At 37.5% G+C, this 26,142-nt stretch overlaps 2 protein-coding genes across 2 annotated transcripts; one reads left to right on the plus strand and one right to left on the minus strand.

Annotated features, from left to right (window-relative positions):
* Positions 1–2,561: 2,561 nt before the first annotated feature.
* Positions 2,562–18,240, minus strand: LOC6040881 (protein dispatched). Its single transcript, XM_038257124.1, is given in 10 exon segments — positions 2,562–4,689; positions 4,692–4,998; positions 8,168–8,322; positions 8,387–8,619; positions 8,683–8,992; positions 9,051–9,328; positions 16,736–16,827; positions 16,892–17,304; positions 17,366–18,000; positions 18,058–18,240. Coding segments are annotated over 9 exon segments (3,558 nt in total). The 5' UTR covers positions 17,997–18,000; positions 18,058–18,240; the 3' UTR covers positions 2,562–3,550.
* Positions 9,337–16,741, plus strand: LOC119767750. The gene is made up of 2 exons (XM_038257131.1): positions 9,337–9,782; positions 16,619–16,741. The coding sequence occupies exons 1-2, from the start codon at positions 9,357–9,359 to the stop codon at positions 16,712–16,714; spliced, it is 522 nt and encodes a 173-aa protein (XP_038113059.1). The 5' UTR covers positions 9,337–9,356; the 3' UTR covers positions 16,715–16,741.
* Positions 18,241–26,142: the final 7,902 nt, after the last annotated feature.

Consider the following 26,142-nt stretch of genomic DNA (forward strand, 5'->3'; position numbering starts at 1 on the left):
CAATGTAATATTTGAGAAAAATCTTTGTTTGACTACCAGGGTGCCTTTGATAGTCATAGTTTGTCTTGTTACAAGCAGATTTGAGGTTTTCAAACATTATTTTTACTTCGAACTTACCATCACTTAGGTTGCTGATATAATTTTTAAGAAAATCATTTATGTCAATACTTAGTTAATTACGTTTATAAACTTTTTAATATGATACATTTAAATTTTAGGTAATATTGTTAAAAATTCAGAACTTTGCCTGAAATTCGTTGAAACTAGTATTGTTTATTAAATTATGGATTTAAATTACATGTATAACTGAATTTAAAGAATGAATCAAAAGTTTTCACATTTTATATGAAATTTGTTTTACTGGAAATGCCTTTAAATTATGAGGTTTTTTAAAGTTATGATTCAAAAACAAATAATATTTAATAATATTTATATTACTTATTTTACCTTTTCCTAGTACCCTTTTCCTAGTAGAAGATTGTCCGAAGAATCCGAAAATGCATTCCGTTTTACGATTCAAAATCATGTTCATTAAAAAAATCATGACAGGTTGAGAAGATGAAAATAAAGCTATTTATCAACATTTTCTTAGTTATAGTTAACTAACTTTTTAAACTTTTCAAAATTTCATGAAAAGTTCTTCATGAGGTACTTTGAGCACTTCTCTACCACGGTCAGTATGATTCCATACCATTCCGTACGTATTCGTACGTATTTTGCGGAAAAATATCAAACCTATGAAAGTCACCCCGGCTATATGTCTCAAATCATAAAATTCATAATGTTAACATCGCATTTACCTCTTATGCTTATTTTTTTCGAAGATTTTTATTTTTCTAGCTGGTTTAATTGTGTTTCTAACATGATTGACACGGTAAAATTTAAAAGTGTAATTTATTATAAACCAACGCTACCAATTGTGAAAAAACGTTATACCTGTATTTTTAAAAATTATATATAGATAAATATGCAAAAATCATATATATTTTCCATATGTATATTTCTCTGATTAGTTAGCAATACGTCTTAAAAGCCATCACGATCTCCGACACATTTTTTATTTTTTTTTTTCTGAACCAAACCAAATTTTGTTTGTTTTTCAGTAAAGAGCATTTAAAAGACGTGCAGATGATAATTCAAAGGATCTTTTTAAAACTAACTCAAGATTTTTTTTTAAATTTAATTCATACGACTTTTTCAAAAACCACTCGTAAGCGATGTTGACAGCTCCTGTCACGGTGACAGCTGACGATTTAATGAACTAGACCCTTTAGGTTTTTCAATCGTTTCCCCTTCAATTCCAACAGGGTAACCAGTTTGCATTTTTTTTGAAGCAAAAATTAAAAATATATGCGGCTAAATTGGTGATAATGATGTTAAGACAAAAATAAATCAACATCAGTTCAAATTTTGGGATACTCTGCAATCGGTCCTAACAATCATCTAAATCTCTAGTATCAATTTGCATTTTTATCGTTTAAAAAACATATTTTCATTGTTTCTGTTAATCATTTGCTTTTCAAAGCTTAGATTTTATTCAAATAATTACAGTAAAGAAATTCAATTCAAAATAATAAATAAAAAAATTTCAATCAATTTCAATGAAATATCGAAATAAATTGATAAACAAAACTGGCAACACCTTGTTATGCATGTGTTGGTGATAGCCTTGAACCGACGCCAAAGTAGCTCCAAAAACTGATCCAACGCGGCTGATTTGAAAAAATATTTTGAAATGAGTTTTTTTCGATAATAGAATAGTTATTTCAATGGTTTAGTGACGGAAAACAAGAAAGAATTAAATAAGCAACAGTTACATTGCTCGGAAACCGGACGAAATTGCTTGGTGTCAGTGCAAAACAGAAATAATCATCAAGGTGTCGCGAGCCAAATCTGATAAGCAACGAGGCCGGAATTTTTGGACCTAATCGATGTGCTAGGAAAATGAAAGGAAGTTCGAATGGCGTTGGAAAAAGTGGCTGAAAAAGCGGAAATAATCAAAAATGTTAACATTTTTGGAAGAGGTAAGATACAAAACGATCCTGCCTACACTTTCTGTTGGTTGGATTCAGTGAATTCGTACTTTAAAAGCCTGAACTACCTCGATTAATAAAAATAGGTCCAAAATAGGTACTAGGTCCAAAATAGGGTCATATACCCTACTCACTTTTCCGTCGTTCTCGATCTACTTCTACCTACTTTTCATCATTAATAATTACAGAATCGAAAAGTGATATTTTTCAATATCATTTTAATTTGAGCGGTGATTATTTGGGTAACATTATTTTTTGTGATAAGCTTGAAAAATATTGATTTTTGCCTGTTTTATTTTTTTTAAATAGAATTGTGCTCTCAGTTATCGGCTAGACTGGTGAGACAAAAACATCAAAAAATTTTCGCGAAGTCTCAGTTGAAAAATCGGTGACTTACTTGGTTGGAAGAATCGCCTTGTTCTGCTGCTCGATCGCTGACAGTAGGGAACTTTCTTTTCTCCGTCCAAAGCGTCCACTATTTTGATCAAATCTGCAAAACAAACAGAAATGAAAAAAACAATGTAAATCTTGAGCTTTTTGCAACTTTTTATTTGTCTGCATCATTTTTCATACACGTCGAAAACGTACGCACGCGTTTTTTTTTTCTTATTTTTCTTTCTTCTCAACTATACTAGCTGATTTTTTAAAACTTATTCGTTTTCTTCGTCCTCTAATGTTTATGTATATATCACAAAACGTTATATAATTGTGTTTCACAATAATTTTCTTCTTCTTTTTCTTATTTTTTTGAGCGTTACAGTTGCCTCACACGGTCTGATTCTTCACTAAACGTTAGCTTAATTTGTTTGTTCAGTTTTAAAAAGTATAAATATAATCATTTGATGAGATCCTCCTTCCGTTTTCACTGTGTCAGAGACAGCGCGCGCAATGGTTTTTCGCCATTTTGATAAAGTTTTCTTGTTTTTCTAGTTTTTACACACACACATTGTTTTTTTTTTTTTCTTCTACTAACAAATATGCACACGGCTTCTGCTGCTGTCCACATAAATAAATGCTGCCTCTGTTTAGTTTCAAATTACTCTAAAGCGAGTTAGGTTTTCTTCTTTAATGGTATGTGTTTCACAACGATATACTGGTTTCTTCTACTACGCCTCGAAACTAATCTTTCTCTCTCTCTCTCTCTCACGAGTATAATGACTGCGTCCGTGTTTAAGTAAGTAGAGATATTGTCAAAGGTTTTTGATTGACTTGACTTAAAAACATATAAAGTGTTGCGCTTTCTTCTTTCCTCCTCTTTTTGGCACGGTTTAACCTGACTAAATAAGTATACTTTCTTCTTAATTTGTGCACGCAATTTGGCACGCGTTACTTACATAAGTACAAACACACATACTTACACATTGATCACTACTGTGCAACAGTCCATGGCTTAAAAACAAATGACATTTACGGTTAAACTGATACTGATACTGATCATAAGCTCGAGAATAAACATTTCCTAAATGCTCAAACAGTCAACGGGGCGGGCTCTAGAACAACAACTACACCTCTTCTTATTATCCGTTCTTAAAGTCTACGTCGTCCGGAAGGACCATCGTGATGGCGCTGGCCGTCGAGGGGCTGTGTTCCCGCGGCAGCGAGTACTTCTTCTTGAACGCCCGATCGAAGTTGATCGGGCGCGAAATGTCCAGGTTGATCGGTTTGATGATCGAGTTCGAGGTGAGCGAGTCCAGTTCGTGGGATTCGGAACCGACCAGCTCGCCGGCTGCGGAACTCGAGTTGGACAGCAGCTGCTCGGACACCGGATTGTGGTGATGGTTGAGCCGGGCGGTTCCGTCCATCTGCCCTTTCGTGCTGTCCCGCAGGGCTGATCGCAGCTTCGGATACCGAAACTGGCCAAAGCCGTACTGCGGTCCGATCACGCGCAGCAAACTCATCAGGAAGAACGTCGCGTAGATCCAGCTGATGGACATGACAATCACCAGGAAGACACCGATCTGGATGTAGGCCAAAATCGTCGAGGGAAGCATCAACGCACCGGCAATTCCCGTCGTCAGCGCGGCCATCGCCGTCGGTCCAATCATCCGGGTCAACGAAAAGTGCGTCGACGAACGCCGATCCGAGTCGGTCGCCAGCCGATAATGGACGCCATAATGCAGGCTAAAATCAACCGCCAACCCAATCGCCGTACTAACCGCCACACTCTCCAGCACGTTCAACTTCCAACCCAGCAGCACTAAAACGGCCACCGTCGTCAGAATCGTAAACGTCACCGTCACGATCGCGTACAAACTGATCAACACGTTCAACGTCACCAGCAGCAGCACCAACAACGCCACTCCCATCGCCATACAGATCGCCACCAACGTCCCCGTCGAAAGCGTGTCCTGCAGGTCAAAAAACTCCAACTCACTCGTAAACCACCCGTTCGCCATCCCCGCCGGTGCGTCCTCCAACATCTGCCCAAACCACCCCTCAACCGTCCTCACAAAACCATCAATCTCCCCGTAAGACATCGTAAACACCTGATTACTCTCAAACTCAATGACCACCGCCTTCACAACCGTCCCATTCGCGCTCTGCCGGGCAAACTTTGGCCCCGCCACGCCCGGAATGAAAAACTCCCGCGGTGTCTCGTACAAACTCGAGATCGACTCGGGCAGACACAGCTCAAACACGTCCGGCGCAAAGGAAAGGGCGACACCTCGCAGCACGGCGTCCGATCGATCTCGCCCATCGAGTCGTTGCACCGGCGGGCCATCCAGTTGATAAAGTTCTCGATGAAGCAGTTGGGCAGCAGCAGTCCGTAGCTCATCTGGTAGAAGGTCTGGTTCTTGAGGCTCTTGCAGAAGCCGAGGAGCCACTGCTGCGATTCGGGCGCGCTCATGTTGAAGCTGTCGTCGAAGTAGAGCAAACCGCGGCGTTCCGGATCGAGGAAGTTGCCCCGGTCGACGGGCTGGACGCCCCACACGAAGCGCAGCGGCAGCTTGAACGAGTCCGAGGTCTGTGGGTGAGAGGGCGGAATTTAGATAACTGTTTTGTCACAAATCGACCAATGTTAAAGGCACAACAGAATCTTGTTGATAATTATCGAAATAGAACTCTTTTTTTATACATCAAAACAGAAATATTTTCACCAAAAATATTTTTTCTTAAAGTTTTACGTCATTATTGAATGGCCCAAGCCAAAGTTGTTGTTGGTGTGGTTGCTATTTTTTTTAAGTTCAAAAAAAAAAATCAGTACAGTTTCATAAATTAAAAAAAAAATCCTTAAAAAAATAAAACAAATCAAAACATTTTAAGTAATAGATCAAAATATTCTAAAACATCATGATTTTTGAAAAATCAATGTCAATGATTTTTTTAACTCCAAAATACCCCCAATTGAGGGGCAAACAAACAATTATTGCTAAAAATGCCAAATATAACTGAAAGATATGTAAAACAATTGTCGAAATTATTTTTAGTTTACTTTATTTTAAGTGTCTTAAGGGGTTACATACATGTAAATCGGCAAAAATATCTGAAGTTGATATGAGCACACACTTAAACTTTTTTTTAATCTATTTTCAGAGCATTGAAATTTACATTTTCATCTATTAACAAAACAATTTTGAAAACATTGGGTTGTATCATTGCCGAGGGATAGCTATTTGAAGTTAGCAGTTTCAAAAAACGGGTGTCACGATATCTCAGCACTGTTTTGACCAAATCGGCTTTAAATTTTGGTGAATATTCGTTAAACCGATCTCGTGTGCATGACGAAGGCCGATTTTCAAAAAGTTTATTTTAGAAAAGAAAAAAAAAATTGTTTTTCATTTAAAAAAGTTAACAGTTTTCGCTTTAAAAAAAAAAAAAAAGCTTAATTAAAAAATCTGGCTTCATCATGTCAAATTTCAGCCAATTTGGTCCATCTGCTCGCGAGATATCGTGGCACCCGTAAATCAACTCCGTGTTTAGAGAAAAGCGCTCACAAAGTTTGACAGTTCCCTTTGCGCATGGCAAAATTTTGAACTTAAATCGTCTCTTACTCAGATAAATCATGAAATATGTCCATGAAACTTTCAGGAGTGATTGAAAATCATTCTTTTTCTGTACTATGAAATTTTGTGATTTTCTACATGTATGTAAACCCTTAATAATGTGTGGAAAAAGTTATAAAACAAGTAGAAGAGCAAGGAATTTTAATTTCTTAAATTAAAGCATCTGGAAATATCAATTATACAAAAAAAAACAATTTCTTGTTGAGAAAACTAAAAAAATCAAGGAATTAATAAATATAAAAGTTAAAAACAATTATAAAAGTTATGCTATACAATTTTTAGATTTTTTTATTCTTTGATTCCAGTAAAAAAAATGATTAAAAAAATTAAAATTCTAAAATGGAACATTCTAGCAATTTTTAAAACTTCAAAAAAAATTAAAATAGTAGTTTATGCAATAAGTTGCAAAAAGAGGTTTTTTTCAGCACGAGTCGTACATTTATCCAACGAGGTTCACCGAGTTGGATAAATACGAAGAGTGCTGAAAAAATCAAGTTTTGCAACGAGTTCCATACAACATTTTTTGCAATTCCAAAAAAGGCACACTGACGGAAATTTTATGTCAAATTTTCATGTATTTTGTGAATAAATTTTGTTTAAATCAAAAAAATGTTGAAAAGTGTTACTTTTCAAAACAAGTGCTGAAAAGTTCAACTTTTCAGCACCCAATTGAGTGCTGAAAAGTAGAACTTTTCAGCATTTATTTTGAAAAGTGTTGCTATTCGATTCTGTTATTTTTGGTACAGAAAAGTAGGCTATTTCGTCGTTCAAGAATGACAGGAAAAGTAAATAGTTTCACGACGGAATTGCAAAAAAAAAATGCGTTTCAAAACTTTTTTAAAACGCATTTTTTGAAAAATTTAAGAGAATAAAAAACAATCAAAAAATTACCAGATTTACAAGTTTCAACAAAGTACAAAAAATATGCCTTAAAAAATAATAATTATAATTTGAATGTTTAGGCCGTTGTGAATATTGTCCAAAGTTTACAACTGGATAGGTGTGAAGCGCATTTTTAAACAATTTTTACATTCAAATGTTGAAACTTGTTTTTATACTTTTTTATAAAAAAAAATAAGCTTAAAATTCAAAATTTTAACATTCTGGAAATTGGAAAGTTCAACGATAAAAAATGCGTTTTCAGAACCTTAGATTTTCGAAACTTTAAGAAAATAAAAAGAAATAATCCGAGAATTAATAAATTTGACATTCAAGCAAATTAAAAAAATAATAGCCGTTAAAAATTTAGTTTTTTTTTATTTTTGTATCGTTTTAATTAAAAGGTTTTCAAATATTTTAAAAATACAACTGAATTTTTTTAAATTTAAGATTTTAGAAATTCTTCAAAGATTTCCAAAGATTTGAGAAAACTAAAAAACAAATCATAATGTGTGAAAGGGAAATACCTAATAGGACCTAATCAGAAAAAAGTCGAGAATTCTGGAGTTTTTTTTGAAAAGGTCCTATAATCCAAATTTTTATTTTTTGCTTTTTGGGTGTTTTTGAATACCCCTGACTCAAGGCGGTTCTAAAAACACCCAAAAAGCAAAAAATGAAAATTTGGTTTATAGGTCCTTTTCAAAAAAAACTCCAGAATTGTATAATTGAGTATTCTGAAAATTTCTGAAAAAAAAACTTTCAAATCCATAGATTTCCGAAGTTAGGCTATTACAAATATTTTTTGAAGTTTATATCCCTCGACTCTGCCCAAAGTCGAGAAGGGGGGGGGGGGGTACATTGGAGTCAACTTTGAATAATATTTGCAACGGCCTTATGAGAGAATAATTATTACTTTTTAATTTAAAAAAATAAACTATTGTAAGTCTGAACAAATTTCATTTCATTTTCTTAAACTAAAATTAAAATAATTAAAACATGAATTTTTAAGAATTGTAAATTCTAGAATTGAAGATTTTGATGATTTCCCTAAATTTTCAAGGTTTTGGGAAAACAAATCAAAGAATCATTAAAATGAAAAGTTTCAGAAAATAAAAATAAATCAATTTCGATTTTTCTACATCTTATTTTTTTTTTCATTTAAAGATCTTTGAACTCCAAAATTTTTGAATTTATCTTTCCTGTATTGACGTTTAGGATGCTCTTTGTCAACTACTGGGCATCGTTACTTACACTGTAGATCTTCTCGAACCAGAACATGTCCTTGTATTCGGAGTCGTACCGCTCGAATGGATGGTTGCTGATGAAGAGCTTAAAATCGGGCGAATCCGGCAGCCGCAGCTTGGGCCAGTGTAGCACCATCACTCCACTCAAGATTCCGATTATTCCTGAAAAATTTAAGCATGATTGTTATAATACGAGCAAAAATTTCCCCGAAATCTTTACCCTTACCTAACAATGCAATCCACAACAACGGGACGCTAATCACCAGCGAAATAATGACGTCCTCGACCTTCCTGCCTAATTGACTGATGGCCCGAAAGGGCGCGGCCAACCGTGCCAGCATCGTCTCCACGGGTTTCCCCAACGAAACGCACGTGATTCGCTCGGCAATCGAAACCGCCGCCGGCAGCCACGTGATCATGATCACGTAGTTGGCCATGACGGCCGTACCGGAGAAGATCCTAGAAGGGGAAATTAAGGCGTCAGAACAAGACATTTGAAGACTTCCGGTGAAGTCAACCTACCCAAAGCACCGCACGGCCGTGATGGAGCTGACGTAGGACGCGTAGAATGCCGCTGCCGTCGTCAGCGACGTGACCAGCATCGATAGAGCCGCGTGTTTCAGCGTACTGGCCATGATCCCGACGAGGGTATCCGACGGTGCCGCACCTGGCCCCACTGCACCACCACCGGTTCCATTGCCTCCCTCCGACACGAAGGAGGACGATGTTGATGGTCCTCCTAAAGGGACAACCGCTCCGGTGGCCTTCATCCGATCCGCAATGACACACTGCCAGATCTTGAGGAAGATGAACGCGTCGTCCGCACCGATTCCTGAAGCAAAAGTTGAATCAGTCACGTCTTACCTCTTCATAGAAAACCCAAAACTTACCAACGACGACGATCACCGCCAGCAGGTTCATAAACGGAAAGAACGAAAGCTCAAATATCAGCGTGTAGATAAAGTAGGCGATGCCAAGCGAAAAGATCACAGCAACCACCGTCATTAACGTCACAAACAGCGACTTGGTGTACAGCCACATCGAAATCACAACGAAGATTCCGCCCAGCCCGACGAGCCATCCGTCCCGCAGCAGACACTCGTCAAACAGGGCAAACTTAAGGCCCATATCCATCGCCACAACCGCCACCAGCTCGTTGCCGAGGTTCCTGTAACGAAAAAACAAAAGTACCAACCATGAACCCACTAACCAACTTCGAAAAACCGCTCTACTCGCGCCTCCCGGAACATCCCGGCGTGTGGCACCCACACCGCTACCGTCCCCAACCCATCCGTTCCGCAATGGAGTCCGTCGATCCGCACCTCCTCGACGGGTACGCCTTCACAAACCTCTACCTGGAATCCCCCAGCGAACTCCCCGCCTTCAAGCACCCGGAAGCGGAACGCTACCAGGACTTTGTGACACGGAAAGGTTGGCCAACCGGAACGCTTGAACCGCTAAAGCGAGATCTGTGCGAGCGGCGGAGCACGACCTACCGGCGGCACTACTGTCAGCTCGCGCCGGAGCTGGACTCGTTGCGCGTCCAGCGGATGAAGATTCGCGCCGGAAAGCAGACGGTTCAGCTGCCCGACGGGTGGAAGTGGGCGGAGACCAGTTCGGCGGTGAGCAGAGTGAGATCAATCGTTTTGCCTGTCAAAGCTGGCCAGGCCTACTGTGTCTAGTTAGCCGCAAAGGCGGTTCGTTTGAGCTACAGTCGACTCTCTCGCTGTCGATCTTCTCTGTTTCAATATTGCTCCATCTGTTTCGTTCTTTAGTTTGATTCCGCCCGCTCTCGTCGGGCCTTTCAATATCGACAGAGAGAGAGTCTATTTTTGGCTCCACTTCGCGGCATCGCAGGTAAATCGCACGCCTTCTAAAAGCAAACCGTGTAGAGCCAAAAAATTGAATAACTTTTCTTCGGACAGTTCTCTCTGGGATACTGTTTACTTAGACCGTACAACTTGCCAAAAACCGTCCAACTTCAAGCAAGCCTTACTTGAGGACAGACGTGCATCGGCACTCAATAGCACTTGACAGTTTTTCTAAGGTCATGGCTTGGAAAGGCACCATATCAATTTGTTTTGTGCCTAAAGTATTTTTTTTTTTCAATGCACTCAATCTGAACGACCGAAACCTTTATCTTCACTTATGCGCTAGTTTTAGAGATGAAGTGCTATTTGAGTCTTCAAATCACTATTAATTGCTGATCCAAATTGTATAGTGAACAACGATTATTAAAAGCATCGAACTAAAGCTTGTTTTGATGCACAGTGAGCAAAGATTCACTCTGCCGGTTTACGAAGGCAATCATCTCAAAATGTGGTGAAGTGCTATTGAGTGCCGATGCACGTCGACTTGAGGATATCATGGAGAATTTTCCTTACCATGTTTAAAAAGAGGAGCATCAGCATTTCCCATCTTCACGAAAAGATTTTTTTTTAAACGGAACGCAGGTAAAAGTACCCGACACGAAGAGTGACGACCATATTATATTTTTGCCTAATTGGCTTGTACACATATTTTTAAAAGTTTTTGGTCTTCAAAATCGACTTGAAACATCAGGGTGCACTTTGTTTTGTCTCCAAAATTTTAATGAAAATTTAAGTGCAATTAGCTTAAATTAATAATGTTAAAATGCATTTTCCTGCGTTTAAAATAATGTTTAGCCTGTTTTGGTTCATTCAAAAATCTTTTAATTTTTTTAAATTACTTCAATTATTTTATATTTTTTTAAACAATTCATTGAAAAAGAACTGAACTAGTATAAAAAGCACTTTAAAACACTTTTTTTATTCAAATATTGAGACTATAACTTGTTATTTGATTATTATTTTTTGCCATAGTCTAATACCTCCTTTACCATTACACAGTTTGTTTGTATTTTGTTACTCATGTATTTATGTTTTGTATTATGTGTTTACAAAAAGAAGTAGGTATTTGGTGCCACTGCTTTGGTGGCTTTTCCTGCCTTAAAAAAGTAAAAATAAAATTCAATTCAATTCAATCCAACTTGAATTCAGATGAAAACGCATTTTACAAGCTGTAATTTATCGCCAAAGTGCTGATATGCCAAGTGTAAATATAGGTATTCGGTGCCCTCTCCCCGTGCCCATACCTTCACACTTAGCAGACCCGGGAGGCGGAGTCTTGTCGCTAAAAGAACGATACACGCCTGTGGATCCGTTGACGAAACCGCAAGGTTTAAGAGGGCCACACATTATAAGGTGTTACGTCGATTCCGTTTTTTTCCGCTGATATGCCAACATTAAGTGCCCGATGAAATTTCATGCTGTACCCCTAAAATTCTAAAGTTCTTAAATAAAATGAAACCTTCGAATAGTAAAAAAAATCGGAGCTTCGTGTACCAACTGTATTTTTAAAGTTTTTAAATTTTACATTTTGAATATTTCTTAATTTTTAAAACTTAAAATTTCAGAATTAATAAATTCAAAATTTCCGAATTACCAAAGCATAAGCATAAGCATAGGTGCCCACCCGCAGTTGCTACTCCGTTATTGACCAGGACCTCCAGAAGTTACATCCACGAGCCGTGGAAGATGAGTGGGTGCTATCTTTCCTCGCTTCGCAACTTCTCAAAGGCCCCTATCATGCTGATCAATACCGGCGCCGGCCACGACCAGTGGTAGGGTCACGGGGAAGTGGATGGGAATGTTAGTCCGATACTTGAGTGATAGAGACCGCCCAATCGACTGCATCTCCGACAAAGTTTCACATGAGTTTTGAGGGGGTTAGTAGATGGGTATGAGGTCAGGATTCACGAGTGGCAGTGATGTGACCATGAGCATTTTGTTTATCGGTTGAAAATTTTAAATCTTATGCAGCCGACTGCGGAAAGATAGATAGTTGATTATTTAAAAAGTTTTTTTTTTTATCGAACGCGTGCCAGCCGAGCAGTAGTGCTATGGGCTGGACTTATCAGTATATTTTTACTGTTTTTAAAATTTAGATAACGCGAGCAAATTTTTAAAAATAGTAAATAAATGACGCTTTACTCTTCATAAAATCGATAGGTTGATGACTTAATACTAACACTGCCAGTTGGAATATTTTTTTTTGTTCAATTCCTTCGTGAAACTACTTACTTTTCCTGTCATTCTAGAACGACGAAATAGCAAACTTTTCTGAGCCAAACATAACAGAATCGAATAGCAACACTTTTCAAAATAAATGCTAAAAAGTTCTACTTTTCAGCACTGAAATGAGTTGTTTCGAAAAGTAACACTTTTCAACATTTTTTGATTTAAACGATTTATTGACAAAATACATAAAAAATTGACTTTAAATTTTACTCAATGGTTGTTTTTCGGAATTGCAAAAAATTGTATGGAACTCGTTGCAAAACTTGTTTTTTCAGCACTCGGTGAACCTCGTTGGATAAATGTACGACTCGTGCTGAAAAAATCCTCTTTTTGCAACTTGTTGCATAAACTACTATTACGATCATTTACGCCGAACATTATCGCGAAAAAACAGGACTGCGCGTCCCCAGAATTAGAATAAATTCAAAATTTCGGAAGAAATTCAAAATTTCAGAATTACCAAAATCGAAAATTTAAAAATTTTACGCATTTAGAACTTTTGATTGTAAAACTTTTGTAATTTTGTAGGTTTTAAAATTTGTTATTCAAAATATGTATTTTTTGTAACATTGTTTTTTTTATTCTTGTTCTTCAGTATTGTTTGTAATTTTGTAATTAAGACATTTTGAAACAGTCTAACTTTCGAACTTTTGATTATCCGAAAGTTTGTGTAAAACTTGAAATAATCGAGATAACATGAAATTTAAGTTCTACGCCCCCATTTTAGGCCTTTATGTTTTTTGTAATATTAAAATGTTAAAATTTGGGATTTTTGATTTTCCTTATCAGATTTTTTTTTAGTTTTATATTTTTGTTATTTTGTAATTTTACAGTTTTGTTTTTTTTTTTTTTGTAATTTTTACATTTTGAAATATTTAAATATTGTTTTTTTTTTGTTTTTCTTTTTGTAGTTTGGTAAATTATGTAGTATGTATTTCCACCATGATTTTATAAATTGGATTTTTTTAATTTTGTTTTTCTCTCCATGAGTACATAATTTTTACAAAATAATAGGTCTATTCCCGTACTTGCAGAATTGCAGAATTTCTGCAGGATCTGCAGAATTCTGCAGCCAGCATAAGTCACTTTTTTGCAGCACGTTCCCGTACTTTTCAGCTCGCTCTCTTCATCTCTCTCTTTTGCAGAAGTTCTGCAAGGAGAGAAGCGGCAAAACTTTTGCCTGGGTAGCGCGTTCCAGTACTTTTTCTGCAATATTGTACACAGTTGAGTAGATTTACTCAAATTGGGTATTAAAGTTTTTAAATTATTTCAAAATATAAAAAAAAATGGTTGCCAAAAAAGTAATTGTAACAAGTTTGCCTCTAGAAAAGGGAAATAATTTTTTTATACAGCACAACATTTTATTAAAAAAATCAAGGATGTATTATTTATTAAGTAACTAGAAATTAATTATGCTTGGTAGAAATTATACATTAGAAACAACTCAAAACTTTTACATTAGGTAAACAATTTTACAAATGAGAGTGGCAGGTACGTTTAATAAATATGAATAAAAAAAGACAAACAAAGGTTTGATACAGAAGGGACCAAAAATACATGTTTTAATAGCAGAATGTTTGAAAGATTATTCAGCATAACATAAATAAATTATGACTGGATGTCACATGAGAGAACAACGGTGACGCAGCGAAATTGGCAAATTAAAAAAAATTAATCACAAACTCAATTTTAAAACACATAAATCCATAATTAAACATATAAAAAACTAATATTTTCAAATTGAGAAACTTTTAAAAACATAAATCAGATATTTGAGAGTTTTAAAAATGCAAATAATTCAGAAAAATAAGAAAATAATAAATCACAAATTCAAAGTTTATAAATTCAAATAAGGCCGATGCAAGTATTTAAAAAAGTTTTTGTCCCTCGGCCCTGGCCAAGGTCAAGGGGGGGGGGGCACAAGAAACCGGACTTGGACTGACTTGAGGCCGCGTCCCCCACCTTGCTCCGTAAAACGAAAACGAAACGAAACATATTGAATATCTTCAAAATCAATTTAGGCTGTTACAAATATTTTTAAAAGTTTTTGTCACCCCCCCCCCCCCCCCTTCAAAATTGGCCCGAAAAATCAGGGGGCAAAAAAAAATTTTACAATAAACTTCAAAATTTCAATGAAAATTCAAGTGCAACCAGCTGAAATCAAATTAAGGGAGCGTTCTTTTATTACGTAACGCGAAAAATGGGACTTTTAAAAATGGGACTCCCCCCCCCCCTCGTAACAAAATTTCCATACAAATTTTAAAAATTTTGTATGGAGCGTAACACGGCCTCCGACCCCCTCCCCCTACTGCGTTACGTAATAAAAGAACGCTCCCTAAATACATTCTTCCGCGTTAAAAATCATTTTTAGCATGTTTGGGTTTATTAAAAAATCTTAAGATTTTTTGAAAATTTTCGATGCAAAATCTTTTTTTTTCGATAAAATTTTTGATCTTAGATTTTTTGAAAACTAATGATTGCAAAACAACTGAACTAGTGTAAAATGCATTTTAAACTAAGGGTTATTTAGATTTTAAAACACTTTTTTCATTTCAATGTAAAGACTATGGCTTGTTATTTAATTTTTTATATTTTTTATTTTTTTGCCCCCTTTTAAATATTTGCATCGGCCTTATGATCAAAAATAATTCGTAAATCAATATTTATTTGAAATTATTAAATTCAAAAGAAATATGTCTTTTAAAAGTTTTTAAAAACTATTTGTTTTTAAAGTACATTTTTTGTTGGGGTACTAGCCGTGCTGTAACACTATGGCTTAAGTTTTGCCAGGTAAAAATAATAACACTAAAAAAATCGCTTTATCATTTACATGAATGAACTAAGCCTGAAATCGTTAACATAAAAATCGTTCTCAATAAAACCAGACATAAAAAAACTACCCCAAAATCATTTATTATTACAACTAATAATAAAATCTGGAGTTTTTTTTTTTGAAAAGGACCAATAAACCAAAATTTCAGTTATTGCTTTTTGGGTGTTTTTTAATATCCCTGACTCATGGCGGTTTCATAAACACCCAAAAAGCAAAAACTGGAAATTTGGTTTATTGAACCTTTTTAAAAAAACTCCAGAAATGCTTGATTTCACTCAACTTACAAATTTTATGTAAGCGTGTACTCGACATCCATCGCACCAAATTGCAGTAACTTTTCAACAAGAAAGAAAAGAGAGAGCTTGCAGAAAAGTACGGGAACGGTTTTGCTGCAACTTCTACCTCTCTCATTGCAGAAGTTCTGCCTGAGAGAAAAGTTACTTTTGTTGCAGAAAAGTACGGGAACGCTCTGCTGCCGTTTTTGTGCAGAATTGCAGAATTCTGCAGTACGGGAATAGACCTAATGACTTCACGAAATTCAAGGTTAGGCAGTGATTTGCTGCTCTGAATAAAATAGTCTGGAAATGCAGTTTTTGTTTTAAAAGTACTACTTTTATACTATTGAAATAGCACGAGAATGTCCAAATAAAGGTCCTAAAAATAGTAGGGTCGACAGAAAAGTTGCATCACAAAAGTGCTCCAAATTTGTGGGTGTTCCAAATATGACTGTAATTTGCAATTTTGTAATTTTGACATTTAAAAAATTTGTAATTTCCCCGAAAAGAATGTGCAACTTGCTTTGTCCCGCGTTCCTACTAGAGCGTCCAATTTCCCGTCCCGGGAAAAAATCCCAGGAATTCCCGGGATTTCCCGGAAAAAAATATTTCCCGTTTCCCGGGAAAATTGTAAATTTCTCGGGAATTTCCGAAATTACAATTCGACAATTTCTTAACTTTTTTGAACCAATATTTTGAAAATGCCCTGAAAAAAAAATTAATGAAAAAACGTATCATTATTTTGTTTAATATATTCATTGTAAAGTTCATATATGTATCAGATTATCAGAAATTTTGATATCGACATTTATTTCTGATGATATTAATTTCTGAAGCAACTGGAAAAAGATCTTGCATAATGAAAATGATTTACTACAATGTAGATATGATTTTTATAGAGTTATCAGAAACAAGTTCAGAAACAATTTTCAATATATTTTAAATTTCCCGGGAACCCAAATATCCCTATTTCAGCACCTAATCGAGTCACAATGCCATAAGCGAATCAATCATTACTATTTTGGCATCATTTAATCGCATTATTTGAACAAACTTTAAAACTGGCTTTTTGTAACATGAAATTGAAAATAATCGTTGACTTTCAAAATACAAGAAACATTTACCAATCAAATATCCGAGTGCTAGACGTTTTGTTTAGTTCCATATATTATAATAGGGTTGGTTTAAATTAATCACCCCAAGAAAATGTAAGATTCGGTAAAGTTTGTTGTTTTTTTTTCCTTTCCTAGGCCACCCACCGAAGCTGGCAAGATTTGAAGGCGCTAATTGAAGCCGCACGCGAAACTAAATTCAATAGCCGTCAGAAACAAAGTGAAATGTTCTAGACCCAGCGAATCGGTACTTACTCCTGCTGCAGGTTGTGGTAAAACTCCAACGATTTGGTGCTCCGAGCGATCGGCAGGAAAATCATGGTCGCGTTGAGAAACTCGGCCGATTCCTGCGAGAGAAATAAAATTTTGCTAGTAGGTAAAGATGTTGTGGATTGTTGATTTGGATCTTACATTGAGCTTGATGAATTCCACATCCGCCAGGTAGTGCAGAATGTTGTAGACGGCGTTGTGCTGTTTGCAGGGAGGCGGAACGACACAGCTGGACCGCACACAATCGTTGCTCAGCTTCATGTTGTGGTAGTATTGGAAGCAATCAAACAGCAGCGTCTTGACCATCGCAATGTCCTCCTCGTCCAGGTCGAAGCAGCTGCTCTTGTTGGACAGGAACGTGACGTAGTTTACGACCGACCACGGCCGGCAGCAGTTGTCGCTGGTGAGTTCCTTTTGGCAGAGGTCTTCGTACAGCGAGGTTTGGACGATTTTCTGCTCCAGGTCGCACATCGCCAGGAAGGCGTTCAGCTCGAACAGGGTGTCGTTGAGGTTGTAATTGACGCGCTGCACCACAAAGTGGGCGAACTCTTTGTCTGTGGTTGGGGGAGGGATGTTAGGGATTGTTTATTTGATTGATTTAAGGATGACACTTACTTGGCGACTCGCAGAAGAACCCATCAGCTGGAATGTGCATCTCGACGATGTCCGGCGGCGGCTTCAGATTGCGCAACGTGTCCCATTTGGCCCGTTTCTTCTCGACTGTCTTGTTGCCCGTTTCATCCGGATAGAAAGTCATGTTCTTGCCGTATTCCCAGTTGTCATGCCGCAGGCTGAACGTATCGTTGTCGTACTCTTCAAAGCTTATCATCTCTCCGTTGCTGGACTTGTTCAGCGTGCTAAGTTCCTTCAATATCCGAATGTTCTTGTTTCCCTTGGGTCGCTTCTTGCCGTTCATTCCGTTTGCTTTCTTGTTTTTCTTGCGCTTTCGAACACCCCCGAACTCACTTCCGGCCGCCAACCCGGACTGCGCATCCCGCTCGCTGATCAGCTCTTTCGGGTTGGCGATCAACCTTCCGGAAGGGCTGGTTTCCTCGAGCAGATTTCGCCACGCCGTCCATCGTCGTCCGATCGAGGTGCCCCGGGCTTCAAAGCCAAGCGTCGGATCGTCGAAATCGGGCAGCTTTTTGGTGATGAGTGCAACGACGATGCAGGCCACGGAGAAGACACCGACGGCGACCACGACAAAGTGGGGTCGCCGGGCCAGCAACTTGTAGTACCAGAGCATTGTCCTTAAAAACAAAACAAAAATTAATCATGATAACTTAATCAAAACTTGCATTACTCACCTTCTTTTTAACTATGAGGATAACTTGTTAAATTTAATTTTTCTTAAATTTTGTCATCTGTTGAAATTTCTAGTCTAAACGATGAAATTTTGCAACCCTGGTCAAACTCTCTTTTTCAACTCTCACTCTCTGGGTTTTTCTTGTTGCTGTTTTTACACGCTGCTTTACTTGCGTGAATCTAGCTCCATTTTTCGCCAGCTCCATTTTCACCCCAGCGCCCTCTAGCGGCCAATGAGAGAACTAATGGCGAAATATTTCATCTTGTTTTCCCAAGACACAAACCATGAACAGCGCCATCTGTGAGAACATTTGGAACTAAAAATGTGAATTTAGCTCCATTTTTCCTATTCTTCCAGCCCAGCCAGAAAAGTCCACAACTCTCACCCACATTAGCACAGTATTTATTTTGCTAATCGGTACAAAATTTAACCTCAATCTTTTTCGTGTACATGCGCACGTAGTTTCCTCTACGTGAGCTACAGAAAGAATAATTTTAATAGGTTTTAATGCAATTAGATTCAATGCGAAGTTTTGTTCTAAGCGACCTGTAATGAATAATATTGGAACATCGTAGTTGTATCGTTAATTTGATTGTGGTTAACCGCGATGGATTCTTTTCTATACCACAGTTTTTTGTGTAATCAATGTTGTAGATGCTTTGGTGGATTTTTAACAGTTCGGATTATTTCAGGATTGTCAACCCGGTTAACAAAAATCAAATATTAACGATTCACCTTCATGCTCCAATCTAGCTATGTTGGCTCATGAAACTCAACATTCCAATGAATAGAAAGTGTAGTTCAGGTCTCTAGCTTTCAGAAAAACCGATCACATTGAGGGAAGGTATCTTGAAATGGGCCCTATAGACCCAATTCCCCTAAAATATGATTTTTCATATAATTCACCTTCATGCTCCAATCTAGCTATGTTGGCTCATGAAACTCAACATTCCAATGAGTAGGAAGTGTAGTTCAGGTCTCTAGCTTTCAGAAAAACCGATCACATTGAGGGAAGGTATCTTGAAATGGGCCCTATAGACCCAATTCCCCTAAAATATGATTTTTCATATAATTCACCTTCATGCTCCAATCTATGTTGGCTCATGAAACTCAACATTCCAATGAGTAGGAAGTGTAGTTCAGGTCTCTAGCTTTCAGAAAAACCGATCACATTGAGGGAAGGTATCTTGAAATGGGCCCTATAGACCCAATTCCCCTAAAATATGATTTTTCATATAATTCACCTTCATGCTCCAATCTAGCTATGTTGGCTCATGAAACTCAACATTCCAATGAGTAGGAAGTGTAGTTCAGGTCTCTAGCTTTCAGAAAAACCGATCACATTGAGGGAAGGTATCTTGAAATGGGCCCTATAGACCCAATTCCCCTAAAATATGATTTTTCATATAATTCACCTTCATGCTCCAATCTATGTTGGCTCATGAAACTCAACATTCCAATGAGTAGGAAGTGTAGTTCAGGTCTCTAGCTTTCAGAAAACCGATCACATTGAGGAAGGTATCTTGAAATGGGCCCTATAGACCCAATTCCCTAAAATATGATTTTTCATATAATTCACCTTCATGCTCCAATCTAGCTATGTTGGCTCATGAAACTCAACATTCCAATGAATAGGAGGTGTAGTTCAGGTCTCTAGCTTTCAGAAAAACCGATCACATTGAGGGAAGGTATCTTGAAATGGGCCCTATAGACCCAATTCCCCTAAAATATGATTTTTCATATAATTCACCTTCATGCTCCAATCTATGTTGGCTCATGAAACTCAACATTCCAATGAGTAGGAAGTGTAGTTCAGGTCTCTAGCTTTCAGAAAAACCGATCACATTGAGGGAAGGTATCTTGAAATGGGCCCTATAGACCCAATTCCCCTAAAATATGATTTTTCATATAATTCACCTTCATGCTCCAATCTAGCTATGTTGGCTCATGAAACTCAACATTCCAATGAGTAGGAAGTGTAGTTCAGGTCTCTAGCTTTCAGAAAAACCGATCACATTGAGGGAAGGTATCTTGAAATGGGCCCTATAGACCCAATTCCCCTAAAATATGATTTTTCATATAATTCACCTTCATGCTCCAATCTATGTTGGCTCATGAAACTCAACATTCCAATGAGTAGGAAGTGTAGTTCAGGTCTCTAGCTTTCAGAAAAACCGATCACATTGAGGGAAGGTATCTTGAAATGGGCCCTATAGACCCAATTCCCCTAAAATATGATTTTTCATATAATTCACCTTCATGCTCCAATCTAGCTATGTTGGCTCATGAAACTCAACATTCCAATGAATAGGAGGTGTAGTTCAGGTCTCTAGCTTTCAGAAAAACCGATCACATTGAGGGAAGGTATCTTGAAATGGGCCCTATAGACCCAATTCCCCTAAAATATGATTTTTCATATAATTCACCTTCATGCTCCAATCTATGTTGGCTCATGAAACTCAACATTCAATGAATAGGAAGTGTAGTTCAGGTCTCTAGCTTTCAGAAAAACCGATCACATTGAGGAAGGTATCTTGAAATGGGCCCTATAGACCCAATTCCCCTAAAATATGATTTTTCATATAATTCACCTTCATGCTCCAATCTAGCTATGTTGGCTCATGAAACTCAACATTCCAATGAATAGAAAGTGTAGTTCAGGTCTCTAGCTTTCAGAAAAACCGATCACATTGAGGAAGGTATCTTGAAATGGGCCCTATAGACCCAATTCCCTAAAATATGATTTTTCATATAATTCACCTTCATGCTCCAATCTAGCTATGTTGGCTCATGAAACTCAACATTCAATGAATAGGAGGTGTAGTTCAGGTCTCTAGCTTTCAGAAAAACCGATCACATTGAGGGAAGGTATCTTGAAATGGGCCCTATAGACCCAATTCCCTAAAATATGATTTTTCATATAATTCACCTTCATGCTCCAATCTATGTTGGCTCATGAAACTCAACATTCAATGAATAGGAAGTGTAGTTCAGGTCTCTAGCTTTCAGAAAAACCGATCGAATTGAGGGAAGGTATCTTGAAATGGGCCCTATAGACCCAATTCCCCTAAAATATGATTTTTCATATAATTCACCTTCATGCTCCAATCTAGCTATGTTGGCTCATGAAACTCAACATTCCAATGAATAGAAAGTGTAGTTCAGGTCTCTAGCTTTCAGACAACCCGATCACATTTAGGGAAGGTATCTTGAAATGGGCCCTATAGACCCAATTCCCCTAAAATATGATTTTTCATATAATTCACCTTCATGCTCCAATCTAGCTATGTTGGCTCATGAAACTCAACATTCCAATGAATAGGAAGTGTAGTTCAGGTCTCTAGCTTTCAGAAAAACCGATCACATTTAGGGAAGGTATCTTGAAATGGGCCCTATAGACCCAATTCCCCTAAAATATGATTTTTCATATAATTCACCTTCATGCTCCAATCTAGCTATGTTGGCTCATGAAACTCAACATTCAATGAATAGGAAGTGTAGTTCAGGTCTCTAGCTTTCAGAAAAACCGATCACATTGAGGGAAGGTATCTTGAAATGGGCCCTATAGACCCAATTCCCCTAAAATATGATTTTTCATATAATTCACCTTCATGCTCCAATCTAGCTATGTTGGCTCATGAAACTCAACATTCCAATGAATAGGAAGTGTAGTTCAGGTCTCTAGCTTTCAGAAAACCGATCACATTGAGGAAGGTATCTTGAAATGGGCCCTATAGACCCAATTCCCTAAAATATGATTTTTCATATAATTCACCTTCATGCTCCAATCTAGCTATGTTGGCTCATGAAACTCAACATTCCAATGAATAGGAAGTGTAGTTCAGGTCTCTAGCTTTCAGAAAAACCGATCACATTGAGGGAAGGTATCTTGAAATGGGCCCTATAGACCCAATTCCCTAAAATATGATTTTTCATATAATTCACCTTCATGCTCCAATCTAGCTATGTTGGCTCATGAAACTCAACATTCAATGAATAGGAAGTGTAGTTCAGGTCTCTAGCTTTCAGAAAAACCGATCACATTGAGGAAGGTATCTTGAAATGGGCCCTATAGACCCAATTCCCTAAAATATGATTTTCATATAATTCACCTTCATGCTCCAATCTAGCTATGTTGGCTCATGAAACTCAACATTCCAATGAATAGGAAGTGTAGTTCAGGTCTCTAGCTTTCAGAAAACCGATCACATTGAGGAAGGTATCTTGAAATGGGCCCTATAGACCCAATTCCCTAAAATATGATTTTTCATATAATTCACCTTCATGCTCCAATCTAGCTATGTTGGCTCATGAAACTCAACATTCCAATGAATAGGAAGTGTAGTTCAGGTCTCTAGCTTTCAGAAAAACCGATCACATTGAGGGAAGGTATCTTGAAATGGGCCCTATAGACCCAATTCCCCTAAAATATGATTTTTCATATAATTCACCTTCATGCTCCAATCTAGCTATGTTGGCTCATGAAACAGATCGGAAGAGTCAATGAATAGGAAGTGTATCTGTTCAGGTCTCTAGCTTTCAGAAAAACCGATCACATTGAGGGAAGGTATCTTGAAATGGGCCCTATAGACCCAATTCCCCTAAAATATGATTTTTCATATAATTCACCTTCATGCTCCAATCTAGCTATGTTGGCTCATGAAACTCAAGATTCAATGAATAGGAAGTGTAGTTCAGGTCTCTAGCTTTCAGAAAAACCGATCACATTGAGGGAAGGTATCTTGAAATGGGCCCTATAGACCCAATTCCCCTAAAATATGATTTTTCATATAATTCACCTTCATGCTCCAATCTAGCTATGTTGGCTCATGAAACTCAACATTCAATGAATAGGAAGTGTAGTTCAGGTCTCTAGCTTTCAGAAAAACCGATCACATTGAGGGAAGGTATCTTGAAATGGGCCCTATAGACCCAATTCCCCTAAAATATGATTTTTCATATAATTCACCTTCATGCTCCAATCTAGCTATGTTGGCTCATGAAACTCAACATTCCAATGAATAGGAAGTGTAGTTCAGGTCTCTAGCTTTCAGAAAACCGATCACATTTAGGAAGGTATCTTGAAATGGGCCCTATAGACCCAATTCCCTAAAATATGATTTTTCATATAATTCACCTTCATGCTCCAATCTAGCTATGTTGGCTCATGAAACTCAACATTCCAATGAATAGGAAGTGTAGTTCAGGTCTCTAGCTTTCAGAAAAACCGATCACATTGAGGGAAGGTATCTTGAAATGGGCCCTATAGACCCAATTCCCCTAAAATATGATTTTTCATATAATTCACCTTCATGCTCCAATCTAGCTATGTTGGCTCATGAAACTCAACATTCCAATGAATAGGAAGTGTAGTTCAGGTCTCTAGCTTTCAGAAAAACCGATCACATTGAGGGAAGGTATCTTGAAATGGGCCCTATAGACCCAATTCCCTAAAATATGATTTTTCATATAATTCACCTTCATGCTCCAATCTAGCTATGTTGGCTCATGAAACTCAACATTCAATGAATAGGAAGTGTAGTTCAGGTCTCTAGCTTTCAGAAAAACCGATCACATTGAGGAAGGTATCTTGAAATGGGCCCTATAGACCCAATTCCCTAAAATATGATTTTTCATATAATTCACCTTCATGCTCCAATCTAGCTATGTTGGCTCATGAAACTCAACATTCAATGAATAGGAAGTGTAGTTCAGGTCTCTAGCTTTCAGAAAAACCGATCACATTGAGGAAGGTATCTTGAAATGGGCCCTATAGACCCAATTCCCTAAAATATGATTTTCATATAATTCACCTTCATGCTCCAATCTAGCTATGTTGGCTCATGAAACTCAACATTCAATGAATAGGAAGTGTAGTTCAGGTCTCTAGCTTTCAGAAAAACCGATCACATTGAGGGAAGGTATCTTGAAATGGGCCCTATAGACCCAATTCCCCTAAAATATGATTTTTCATATAATTCACCTTCATGCTCCAATCTAGCTATGTTGGCTCATGAAACTCAACATTCCAATGAATAGGAAGTGTAGTTCAGGTCTCTAGCTTTCAGAAAAACCGATCACATTGAGGGAAGGTATCTTGAAATGGGCCCTATAGACCCAATTCCCCTAAAATATGATTTTTCATATAATTCACCTTCATGCTCCAATCTAGCTATGTTGGCTCATGAAACTCAACATTCCAATGAATAGGAAGTGTAGTTCAGGTCTCTAGCTTTCAGAAAAACCGATCACATTGAGGGAAGGTATCTTGAAATGGGCCCTATAGACCCAATTCCCCTAAAATATGATTTTTCATATAATTCACCTTCATGCTCCAATCTAGCTATGTTGGCTCATGAAACTCAACATTCCAATGAATAGGAAGTGTAGTTCAGGTCTCTAGCTTTCAGAAAAACCGATCACATTGAGGGAAGGTATCTTGAAATGGGCCCTATAGACCCAATTCCCCTAAAATATGATTTTTCATATAATTCACCTTCATGCTCCAATCTAGCTATGTTGGCTCATGAAACTCAACATTCCAATGAATAGGAAGTGTAGTTCAGGTCTCTAGCTTTCAGAAAAACCGATCACATTGAGGGAAGGTATCTTGAAATGGGCCCTATAGACCCAATTCCCCTAAAATATGATTTTTCATATAATTCACCTTCATGCTCCAATCTAGCTATGTTGGCTCATGAAACTCAACATTTCAATGAATAGGAAGTGTAGTTCAGGTCTCTAGCTTTCAGAAAAACCGATCACATTGAGGGAAGGTATCTTGAAATGGGCCCTATAGACCCAATTCCCCTAAAATATGATTTTTCATATAATTCACCTTCATGCTCCAATCTAGCTATGTTGGCTCATGAAACTCAACATTCCAATGAATAGGAAGTGTAGTTCAGGTCTCTAGCTTTCAGAAAACCGATCACATTGAGGAAGGTATCTTGAAATGGGCCCTATAGACCCAATTCCCTAAAATATGATTTTTCATATAATTCACCTTCATGCTCCAATCTAGCTATGTTGGCTCATGAAACTCAACATTCCAATGAATAGGAAGTGTAGTTCAGGTCTCTAGCTTTCAGAAAAACCGATCACATTGAGGGAAGGTATCTTGAAATGGGCCCTATAGACCCAATTCCCCTAAAATATGATTTTTCATATAATTCACCTTCATGCTCCAATCTAGCTATGTTGGCTCATGAAACTCAACATTCCAATGAATAGGAAGTGTAGTTCAGGTCTCTAGCTTTCAGAAAACCCGATCACATTGAGGGAAGGTATCTTGAAATGGGCCCTATAGACCCAATTCCCCTAAAATATGATTTTTCATATAATTCACCTTCATGCTCCAATCTAGCTATGTTGGCTCATGAAACTCAACATTCCAATGAATAGGAAGTGTAGTTCAGGTCTCTAGCTTTCAGAAAACCCGATCACATTGAGGGAAGGTATCTTGAAATGGGCCCTATAGACCCAATTCCCCTAAAATATGATTTTTCATATAATTCACCTTCATGCTCCAATCTAGCTATGTTGGCTCATGAAACTCAACATTCCAATGAATAGGAAGTGTAGTTCAGGTCTCTAGCTTTCAGAAAAACCGATCACATTGAGGGAAGGTATCTTGAAATGGGCCCTATAGACCCAATTCCCCTAAAATATGATTTTTCATATAATTCACCTTCATGCTCCAATCTAGCTATGTTGGCTCATGAAACTCAACATTCCAATGAATAGGAAGTGTAGTTCAGGTCTCTAGCTATCAGAAAACCCGATCACATTGAGGGAAGGTATCTTGAAATGGGCCCTATAGACCCAATTCCCTAAAATATGCTCTTCCGATATAATTCACCTTCATGCTCCAATCTAGCTATGTTGGCTCATGAAACTCAACATTCCAATGAATAGGAAGTGTAGTTCAGGTCTCTAGCTTTCAGAAAAACCGATCACATTGAGGGAAGGTATCTTGAAATGGGCCCTATAGACCCAATTCCCCTAAAATATGATTTTTCATATAATTCACCTTCATGCTCCAATCTAGCTATGTTGGCTCATGAAACTCAACATTCCAATGAAT

Source organism: Culex quinquefasciatus, chromosome 1 (genome assembly GCF_015732765.1).
Source record: "Culex quinquefasciatus strain JHB chromosome 1, VPISU_Cqui_1.0_pri_paternal, whole genome shotgun sequence".
NCBI lineage: Eukaryota > Metazoa > Arthropoda > Insecta > Diptera > Culicidae > Culex > Culex quinquefasciatus.